Source organism: Eurypyga helias, unplaced genomic scaffold, assembly GCF_000690775.1.
Source record: "Eurypyga helias isolate BGI_N326 unplaced genomic scaffold, ASM69077v1 scaffold15896, whole genome shotgun sequence".
Lineage (NCBI taxonomy): Eukaryota > Metazoa > Chordata > Aves > Eurypygiformes > Eurypygidae > Eurypyga > Eurypyga helias.
Genome location: NW_010254799.1, coordinates 19,934 through 30,543, shown reverse-complemented (window position 1 = coordinate 30,543; position 10,610 = coordinate 19,934). Strand labels below are relative to the sequence as shown.

Below are 10,610 nucleotides of genomic sequence, written 5' to 3'. Positions count from 1 at the left end.
GAAAGAGCCAGCAGAATCAATCAATATAAATAAACACGCAGCAGACAAACCCCCAGAGTTCTAAGCTAAGCGTGACAAGTACTGACCACGCCGGACGCTTACAAACACAGGTTTTCAGTTTACAAAGTTGTAAGACACAAAACACATGATGAAAGTGGAAGATTCGGGGCAGAACACTGCAGAAGGCAGGCGAGTCCAAGCGTTTTCTAGATGTGTACATGGATTAAGGCAGACAGGCTTCCTGTCGGACACACGAGGGACTGCTTCTCCCTGTACTCACATATTCTTGAATCGTGTTGGGATGCTCGATACCCAGGACCCTCTCGCTCATTAGCACCGCTTTCTGCTGATTACTTAAGGCCTAAACAGAACAGAAGACCCAAGGGCAAGTCACACAGACGCCGAGCACTTGGGCAAACAAACGCAGGGAAGGAATAAAGGGACTGACAGGCCCTGTCCAAGCCCTGCTTACCTCTGAATAATCTCCCATGATGTAGTTGAGACGAGCTAGCAGCCTCAGGCAGGCACAGATTTCTACATGCATAGCACCATACACATTGTTGAACAAGTTTAAGGCTTCATTGATGAGCTCGCAGCCCTCCTTCAAGAAACCTGAAAGACGTTACATTTGTACATACGTCTGTATGAAACAACTCCCAGAACTGCCAGAGGAGTGACATCGGCAGCGGGGTGCGCAGCCACTCGTCACTGCCTCGTGGGAGGGCTGACGCCCCGGAGAAGGACACCACTGCTCTGCGCCCGTCCTCGTTCATCCCTGGTAGCCCTACAGCAGGTGCGTGTTCCCGACGGTCTTGGAGACCACGGTTCTCTACCAGAATGAGGGGAGTGGGGGCGTGCTGGCAGAGGGCCAGGCCACACATACCCTGCTCTCCCCTCTATCCGCAGTCGCCCCAAGGGGCACGTTGGGTCTGTACCTTGCTGAACCTTTGCTTGCCCGCTCTGGAAGAAGTGGAAAGCATCTGAAGCTTTGGGGTTTACGTGCTTCACTACAGGGAAGATGTTGAGAATATCCTCTTCCGTGAAGGTGGGCTTGTGCCTGCTGTCAAAATTGTACTCCTTCAGCAGTATCTGGAGGAACCAAAAAGACCGGAGGGTCACGGTCACCCTTCCATAGGTACTTGGCAAGAAGAGCGGGGAAACGAGCCTCAAATTCTGCATGTGGGTTCACAGTGAAAGCACCTCCTGTACCCCTACCTGGGGGCAGTTTTGGAAGAAGGTCAGGCGCAGGCGTGCGCTACCACACATCCGTGGTGAAATCGCACCAAGGCACAGTCATGCCAGTACCAGAGCCCCACAGGGGAGCCCCCACCCAGCCAAGCTCCCACAGAGGGGAGAGAAGGCAGCTCTGTGGGGAGGAAACCCCCCTGGTTGTTCAGGCAAGGACAACCCCAAGCCCTGCTCTGCTCAGCCAGAGAGCTGCTTCTCTCTGGATGGGGAGGATGCGTGTGCACGAACGAGACGCCCGTTTGGTGTGTCAGACAGAGAAAGCCACAGCAGGCTGGCTAACCCTCCAAGGGAGATGCACGGCACGTTCACCCCGAAAGGGAACTGGGTTAGAAATCTCCTTCCCCAGGGCTGGAACCTGCATTCCAACACGAACAAAGACCTTCAGGGGCTGGCGCTGTCTGTCTGAAAGGCTGAGCCTGGCAAAGCAGCCTGCACTCACCCTTCACGTTTCTCAGCACGGAACGCGACGGGGAAGGGAGGGAGGGAAGACGCGGGTCTTACTTGGACTCCAGTTTTGAGGGAGATCTCACGAAGCAGGGTGATTTTCTGTAGATTATACACTTCGGCTGCTTGGTCAGCATTTTCACTGCAAAAAGCACACACAAGCCTCAGCGCTCAGGCGGTTTCTGCTCAAGGACACCCCTCCCCTGCCCGTCCCTGAAGCACGGGGCCCTGCCCCGTCCCTGAAGCACGGGGCCCTGCGCTAGCTGCGACTGGGAGCGCCACTGACGCCGCGGCGGTTGCCAGCGGCTGTAACAGCAGAGACGCACAACGGCACTTCTCACTCAAATCCTATGTGTTCTCTCCTTCAAAGCTCGCTGCAGTTTAGCTGCAGGTCTGGATGCCTTCAGCTCTTGGCGAAGGGCGGGCTGTCCTTGACGCAGAGGGATGTTCACTGATTTAGCCAACTAGTCGTGGTTTTTCCTCTTGGGCCGCTGCTTGTACTTCCAGTTGAATCCCCACTATCTGCACCTTCCACAGCCTTATTCAGCAACCCTCTTTCAGATACAGGAGACCTGCCCTTGGTTTTGGAACATAAGCCCCCTTCAGCCTAAATCATCATCTCTACAGACAAATATTTACCTCCTGACTACGCTCCTTCAGCTTTTTACTTTCTGCTCCCCTCTGCACCACTAAGAGGAGGTTTTCCTTCCTCCTCGGGTTTTCCCAGCTGCCTTTGCCTCATAGGTTTCATCTCATTTCAAATTTCAGTTACACTTCTCCTTCCTGCTCTTTGCCTGATTTTTTTCCATCATAAGCCCATAAAATTCCCTCAAGAGTACAAATTTACATTCAAACAGAAAACAAGTGAAAAAGGCAGGTCCTGTGAAAGAACAGTAAGAGCTACAGACATTTGGTGAGAAACCAGGCATAAGAGGGCAATTTGCTCTGCTTACCATTCAAGACTAAAGTCAAAGTAGTTCTTTGCTTCTGAACAAATATTCTTCCAAAGCTCCTGAGGGGTCATGCTGGCCCATGCAGTGTTATCAGCATTTCCAAGGTTCCTGTTTTTCCTTTTCTTGTTCTTTTTCTTGGAGACCAGCTCATCAGCTGGAAGGTGGGCAATGGGATTTGGAAAGGAGCTTAGAAAGCAATTGAGGAAGTGGCTGATGGCTGCTGACAAACCCGACAGCTCCACACCCTACAGTGAGACACCAGAATCAGTCATGGAAGACACCTGCCATCACGCTCCTGAGCCACACAAACCCAGTCATACCAGAAACGGGACAATCTTCCAGGAGAGGAAAGCAGTATTTGCAGGTAGAACTAGCACAGAGAGAACTATGTACATGTAAGAGATGAGTATATACCTACACAAATATATAGTTCCATTGGGCTGCTACCTGGGACAGAGAAACTAGAGAGCGTGAAGACGACGTTGACACTGGAACAGAGGCAGGTGTGCTGCTATGCTATGCTGGGACAGGCAGGAGAGTGCACTAGTGCTCATGCCATTGAAAAGGCTTCTTAGAAGGGCAAGAGAAAAGGTGCTACAAGGAAAAATTCAGCTGTCATTTCACTTTTAAAGCACAAGGAGCGAGAATCTGGGGAAGGAAAGCACGCAGGATTACTCTGGGAAAGCCATCTCCAAGCACGAACTTGTTTTCCTACACCAGGCCTGCACCTATTTCAGGGCTAATGAGATTGTGCCTCCCGTTGCCAGGCAACCCCCACGAACTGCCTAATGAGAAGAGACTCCAAGAGCTATTTGTGGGAAAAGTCATTAGAGAGGACACACGAGGCAAGAGGTTAGGCTGAAGGTCATACCTGGAGGTACGTCTTGAAGATGTGCTTAGCCGATCGAGTGATCAGTTCACTGATTCCTATTTTCTACCCAAAGGAATAAAGAACAGAGATTAAAGGTCAGTCAGCAGTAACGACGAAAAATCCACTTTGCTTCTATCACGACCTGCAGAGGAGCATTCTCCAGCCCTCACCCTGCAGCACGGAACGGGAAGAGCCCGCTGCACACCAGGGCACAGTACAGCTCAGCTCTAACGGGACGGCCAGCGGGCAGTGCAGCGCCTGCCCTGCACGTGCTCCCAGGCCGCCATGCTAACACCACCCTCCAGTTTGATCCAAAGCCCAGACAGACCTCAGAGGCTTAAAACCACATGGCTTAAAATCCAACTGTCTGTTACCTGCTGTTACGCCTGGGGATCCTAGAAGCACTTCTCTGTCCCAGAGGGCATTCAAACTCCCTAAACATTATGAAAGCCATGGGGAGTTTTGCTCCCAAATCCCTCATCCCCCAGTTACAGGTCCTACTCCCTCCTCCTCTATTTTTGAAGCTGTTTATTTTCACACAGTGAAAACACCTCGCCAGTTGGAACCTGTGCAGGGCAAATTGTGCCAGAGGCAGTTTCAACGGACAGTCTGAAGTGAAACTGGTGCTTACAAAAATGTGGTCCAGCTGAGCACGGCCAGGGGTCTTGGCGATGAAGTTGATCACTTTGCCAAGGTAACGCATGTTGATGCCTCGCTGGTGCATGGCCTCTGCTAAGGTAGCGCCGTCCATCGGCAGCACCGTGTGGTCCAGGCAGTCTTTGACCTGCGGGGCACACACACACTGTGGTCACTGAGAGCAAACCTGAAGGGAAGAATGTCAATTTAAAAAAGGTGTTGCATGACAGAGACTGCAGCCTCCAGGGATGGCACGGAAGTTACAAGCATAGCAAGAACTGGCAAGTACGGAGCACTGATGAGCCAGAGCCAAGCTGCCGGCGCTCCCTGCCGCGGCCGTGGGCTCCCCAGCCAGCAAAGCAGTGTGCCATTCTCCCCCCGCGTCTCAGTGGGGAAGCGGCTCTGCGTGGTCCCAGTAAGTGCTGCGCAACGGAGCGCTGAGAGATCAACCACCACAGCGAAGCAGCTCAGGCCAAATCCACTTCCCTCTGCAACAGGAGTAGGGGTGAAGGCCTCGTGGGGCAGCACCAGGACCAAACCATGCTCAGCAGCCCAAGGGCACCAGTGGACACAGCAATGCTCAGCACTGCCCAGCATTCGGCTGCCAGCGGTTTGCCCCAGGCCATGCAGGAACCCAGAGCAGGGACTCCGGACTCGTGCGGCTCAGGCAACAAGAACCGCTTCCCTCTGGCCTGTTTAAGGCTTGTGGAACGAGCTGGTAACCCTTCTTTAAGGGCCTCACAGTCACTACCTAAAAACATTTCCAATTAAAAGACTACAGGGAGTTGGACGTGCTTTGCTGATAAGGGGGAATGGCACTTGCATTTAAAGTTGTGCTGCAGCGCTGATAAAGTCGCTCAATTCACGTCATGGAGGAACAGCAGTTCCTCCCCGATACGCAGAGCCCGGGGGACCACCTGCTCACAGCAGCTGGCCTGTGACTTGCCCTCACATGTGCTTGTGCAGCATTTGGGGTTTATATACCAGTGTGTCAACCGTCTTGTAAAACACCAGACACCAATCCCTCTTCTGATTCACTCCCCCTCCTTTTTTATTTTAAGGCTGAGTAGCTGGCCTTAAAGGTTATGCTGACTACAAAACTAGTGGATTTAAGAGTTCTGAAGAAGTTTTCCAGCAAGGAAAATCCCCTCCTACATAAGACCAACAACTCCTGAACCTCTTGGAGTGGAGATCATCAATTCTATCCTCCTAATTACAGTGCTGGCTCTAGCACATGCATTAGCAGTCAACTGAAAGGCTGTCTTAAGAAATACCAGCTTTTCCCTTCTCATCTAGCCAGGGGCACGGGTAAGCATCCAAAATGCTTAAGACTTAGGGAGTTTTTACAATAGATATTAGTAAGAACAATTTCCCAGTTCACTCCACATTATTAGTCAGCAATTGAGTCACAGTCAGGGTCAGGTATTATGGTAAGTTGTACAGGATGCTCGGGGCTAGGGAGGATGACTTAGGTGGCCTTTCTTCTCCCAAACCCGTAGCAATAGCTGTTAATTACTAGTGCCAAAAACGCTTTGTTGAAGTGAGGAGGGAAAACTGTGCCGCGATGCCAAGTCAGGAAAATGAAAACCCCTCCTGTCTGCGTTCATTGTACTTCACCGCCGGTGCCGGAACGCGTCTGCCAGCAGAAGGACGCGGGGCTGCCGGGGGGGCGAAGCTGGCATGCTGTCGGGTCAGTGCTTGCCCGGAGGGGCCAGGCTTGAGGCGAGCTTTCAGAGGACACTACTGCCGGTCCTCAGTTCCTTACCAAACCTGGGATCTGGCACGACAGCAAGAACGCAGCAGCATCCTTCAGCAGCTGCTTCTGATCCTGCACCTCCTCTTTGCTGGACTCGGGAAAACGAACACCTAGGGGAGTAAAAGAGAAAAAACGTAACACACGTCAACTCAAACCAGAAACAAGTCACACACAGAAAGCGCACAGTAAAAGCAGGTAAAAAGTAAAGTGATTCTGCCTCCCTGGAATTAAAGATACTTCTTCAAAACTCACCTACTCTACAGCATTTATGATGGAGAGCAGTAGCTGCTCTGCCTGGTTAGAGGCTGTGCTGCTCTTGCTCACTTATTCTTTCTTAACACAGCCTTTAAAAGCCCTAATTCTGCTCTTTATCCAGCTTGTTCTGCCTATCCAAGTGCTGTGTACCCTTCCAGTGCAAAAGAGCCAACTGGCTAGACTGGAGGGGGAATGTTGCAGCAGACAGGTCAGCAAAAACCGCAAGTGCCGGAAACTCAGAGCCTTTTGCTTTTGCACAGGTACATGGTTAACTTCAGCTGGCAGCTAAGCACCACGCAGCTGCTCACTCACTCCTGGTCAGCAGGATGGGGAGGAGGATCAAAACGAAACACTCATGGGCAGAGACAAAGACAGTTTAACATGTCAGCAAGGGAAGAGAAAATAATAAGTTATTATTATTATTATTAATAGAAAATATAAAAACATACCAATTCCAGACATGGAAAGCTGTGTACAATGCCTGTGACTGATGTCTGCGTTTGCAAGGGCGCTGCGACCTGCTTACCACAGCGTTACTGCAACAAACCCTGACTGAGGATCCACCATCAGTCGTGCAACTGTTGGTTTTTGGGTAAGCTACTTCACCAGGATCAGATTTGACTTCTTCCCTCCCTCCACCTCTTTTCATGTGGTCTACCAGCTGGGATGCTGGAGAATCACAAGGAGATTCTTGGCAGCAGCCTGCAGACCTCCCCCGAGCCTAGCAGCGGGGGCCGGCTTCCCGCCTGCAACTGGCGGTTTGAGCACCGCAATCCATCTTTCTCTTTCCTGTATCTCTGTGCTTCAGGGAGAATCCCGCACCATGCCCAGCGAGCCAAAGCCAGCACTATTCCTGGCCACCAAACACCATTTTTCATCTGTGGCTGCCACAGCAGTCCTCCAGAGGACTGAAACCAGCTCTTTGTACACATACCTGGTGAGAAAATATCTGGGTTAAACCGAATGTCAAACGACGTGTCACTAATGGAGCCTACAGCCTTGCAAGCGTTTCGAATCACTTCTCTGCTTTTGGGATCCACTGGAGCAGGAAGAAAAACAGACAAATGAATGTGGATTTCAGAAAATGACAAGCCCAGTTTTTAAATTAAGAGAGAAGCTTTGTAACTAAAAGCAGCAGTGATGGCACAGTCTGCAGAAATCCACTATAACAATAATCAATTTAAGATATTTGGAAAGGAGGATGGCTGCAAAATGCAGTCTGAATGCGAGCATGTAAGATGACCCAGAAAACCCATGGACCCTGCCCCCAGATACTCGGAAACCCAGGCCAGGGGCTCCTGAAGGTGTCTGTACATCACACGCTCCCCAGCCCTGTGACAGCCTGCTCCCTTCCACCCCCACCCTAAGCCTCTGGCAGCCCAATTCCGGCCACCAACCCCACAGGCCAGCTTGCCAGCCAGGCTCTCGCTCCTGCAGCACAGCTGATGGGCTTGCTGCATTTGAAGACACTCGCCCACCTACCCAACAGGCCCCCAGGCTGATGAATTCATCAGGAAGTGAACAGCTCTGGGCAGAGAGCTAAAGCAGTATCAGTACAAGGAGGCAACAGTTGCCCTGTTTAACAACAAATAATCGCCCCGACCACCCCCAGCCTGGCGTAGCTCCCGCCCTGACAGCCCACCCGCCTGGGCAGGAGGCCTGGGCTGCTTCACACCGAGGATGAAATACCTGTTCCGTCATCAGATGCAATGGTCTCAGCAAGCTCTTTCACCTGATCAAGTCCAGTCACGTTATCATCTATTTTACCATCCTCTGACTCAGACTTCTCGCTGTCTGCAGCACCGTTCTCCGGAGAGGCACCATTTTCCAACGCACCTGAGCTCTCCTGCTTGTTGGCTTTCTGCTGCATCAGCTGCAGTGCAGCCAGCTTCATGAATAAGAGATACCTACAGTGAAGGAAAGGAGGGAGTTATCACCACTGCTCTGCAAGGAAAAACCCCACAAAGTTTGCATTACAGACTATCCAGTTTCCCTGTGGAAAGGCAGGATGTACACCCTCTTACCATGACCCTTCCAAAAATCAAAGGAATGCACATTAATTGGAAGAAGCAGAAAAAAAGGTGGGTTTTCATTACCCACCACAATGGGAAACTCATCTCCTTGGGGTGGTTACAAATCGCTTTCCACAGGCAGCATCAGCAGACAGCTCGGGACAACTCCCGCTGCCAGATGCATGGGACTAGGCAAACACAAACCAGCAGCAATTCTGCCAGGAAACCTTAGCAGAGAGAGGCCCAGCCTCTGCTAGCCACGGAGCAGCACCCTACGGCCACAGTCCTGCAGGCTGCTGGTCTGGAAGCTCTCCCAAGGAGCAACAAAGCCTGCCTGCAGGCACGTGGCAGGACTGGGAAGGGCGCTGGCTGCAGAACTGGTTGCTCAGCAGCCAGGGCTCCAGGCCGGTTCCCGGCAAGCGAAGCACAGGCTCTGGCCATCTGTGATAGCACAGCACCTGCAGCCCTTCACCTCGGAAGCAGGAGCATGAGCATCACCAGCACCACACGACTTTGACTTGTCCTGCCCCCAGAGCTCCAACTTTCTCACCTGCACTGAGCGAGCGCAAACACCAGCACATCTCAGCACAAAACACCCTACAGCCATTCCCGTAAGTATTTTTTTTCAGCCTCTAAGGAATAAGGTAGCATTCAAGACATCTGGAAAGCCTTAAAAAGAAGCATAAATCCTTCCCATTCCCTAGCCATCAGGTGCACAGGGTATCTGCAGGGAGATGATCTCTAAGGTCTTTTCCAACCTAGTGATTCTATGATTCTATGATTCTAAAAAGCAAGCCACCTCTTTTCCTGGCTCCCTGGAGCCCTCGGAATACCTATATCCCTACTAATCTCACCCCTTGTTGATCAAGTTTCCACAACTGCACCTGCACAGCCAGGCAATGGGGAACCTAGCTGTCCACTCTGGAAGTTCTGGGGATGCCCCTGGACAAAGCAGTGTGGACCCCTACCAGCCGCAGGTGGAGGACGTGGGGAGCGCAGCTCACCTGTGTTCTACAAAGGCATCAACAAGCTCCTGCCGGAGACAGCAAAGCTTGTGTCTGTGCTGCTTGGGGAACCCCATTTTCCTACATTCCTCTGGCATCTCCTCCCCTTCAACAGGCAGGAAGTTTAGGTCTGGAGGGAAAGTGCGGAGCAGGTCCAGGATGTAGTGACGCCCATCGTTGCCAATAATGCCTTTGCACTCCACCGAGGAGCACAGCTCCACCTCCTCGTTCTTGTCATTGAGTACTTTGTGCTTCTGGATCTTAAGCGGCCTGCTGGTCTTCTCCAGCAGCTCCAGGTACTTGGGGTGCGAGACAACTGTCTTGCCAAAGTCTATTGACCCATAAATGACGCTCTGTTCCTGCTCCCGTTCCAAGATGCCAGGAATAATCGACTGAGCTGTCACCCTGTAACCTCTGTAATCCACCACTACCGTCCCTAGCGTGTACAGGCCTTCCACATCCACAGCGTTATAGGTCCGCACACCGTTGAGATCGTTGGTAGGAGCTACGTAAGCTGCAACATCTCCGCCAAAGTCCTTGTAGTGGTCACGGACATCAAAGCCCAGGCTGAAGAAGATGTTGTTCCAGATGAACATCTGCATCTTGGTCTCTTCGCTGGGGTTGATGGCCATGACGTTGCCATCGATGACAGCCATAGCACCTCTTGTTGCTGCTGCGGTGAAGTCGCTGTGAACCTGGAGGCAGGTGGAGAGAAAGCTGGGTAAGGAAGGGCTCCCACCACCTCGCTCTCAAAGCTCCCTGCAACTTTCTCCTTCACTGCTCTCCTCCCCGAAAGCCTTCCAGCAGGCAGGCCAGCTGGCTTTTACTTTTGTGAGCCTGGGTACTGGCTTGGATACAAGCTCCAGGAGCCAGAACATTAGGGAACAGCATGGCTCAGACTCATTAGCTCTCTGCAGCTGAGAGCTTAGGTGTGAGCGTGTCCCCTTCTCCCCATTCTTCCCACTCACTCAAAGCAGAACTGGATCACACGGAAGAGCAAAGGACTAAGAGCAGGTGAGCATCAGCAGGGAGACACGGGCTCAAGGAGCATAAGTCTTCCCCTCGGGGCTGGGAGCAGAAGGCAGACATGCGAGAGAGCCCTCAGCTGACAAACAGGGATCCTCCTCTTGCAGTTTCTGAAGGGTAGCCCAGGTGAAGGGCCCAAATGCGATTCAGGCAGCAGAGCAGGGGCTGTGCGAGGAGTTGGTGGCACGTCCCCAAACTTAAAAGATGGCTGTTTCCCTCAGCAGCCTCTCGGGCAGGTTCTTGCGTGGCAGCTCTCGTGTCGTCTGCAGCTCCTCGTTCCAGTCTCTGGTCTGAAAGAGTCAAAGCCTTGTGGGAAACAACACATTGTGGCAGAGGGGGCTGGCAAGTCTGTTTCTGCTTGATGAGGCATTTTGTGAGAGAAGGGAGGGGGAGGGGGGAGGATTC

The 10,610-nt window shown here is 52.2% G+C and overlaps 1 protein-coding gene across 1 annotated transcript in view; it reads right to left on the bottom strand.

Annotated features, from left to right (window-relative positions):
• Nucleotides 1–10,610, bottom strand: part of CLUH (clustered mitochondria (cluA/CLU1) homolog) — a gene marked incomplete at its 3' end in the record, with an annotated part of 27,446 nt that overhangs the window by 3,761 nt on the left and 13,075 nt on the right. Inside the window, 12 exon segments of the mRNA XM_010153140.1 lie at nt 281–361; nt 473–612; nt 936–1,089; nt 1,750–1,834; nt 2,646–2,890; nt 3,517–3,579; nt 4,148–4,300; nt 5,918–6,018; nt 7,098–7,202; nt 7,853–8,070; nt 9,180–9,874; nt 10,403–10,495. Coding sequence (XP_010151442.1) covers nt 281–361; nt 473–612; nt 936–1,089; nt 1,750–1,834; nt 2,646–2,890; nt 3,517–3,579; nt 4,148–4,300; nt 5,918–6,018; nt 7,098–7,202; nt 7,853–8,070; nt 9,180–9,874; nt 10,403–10,495 — 2,133 coding nt within the window.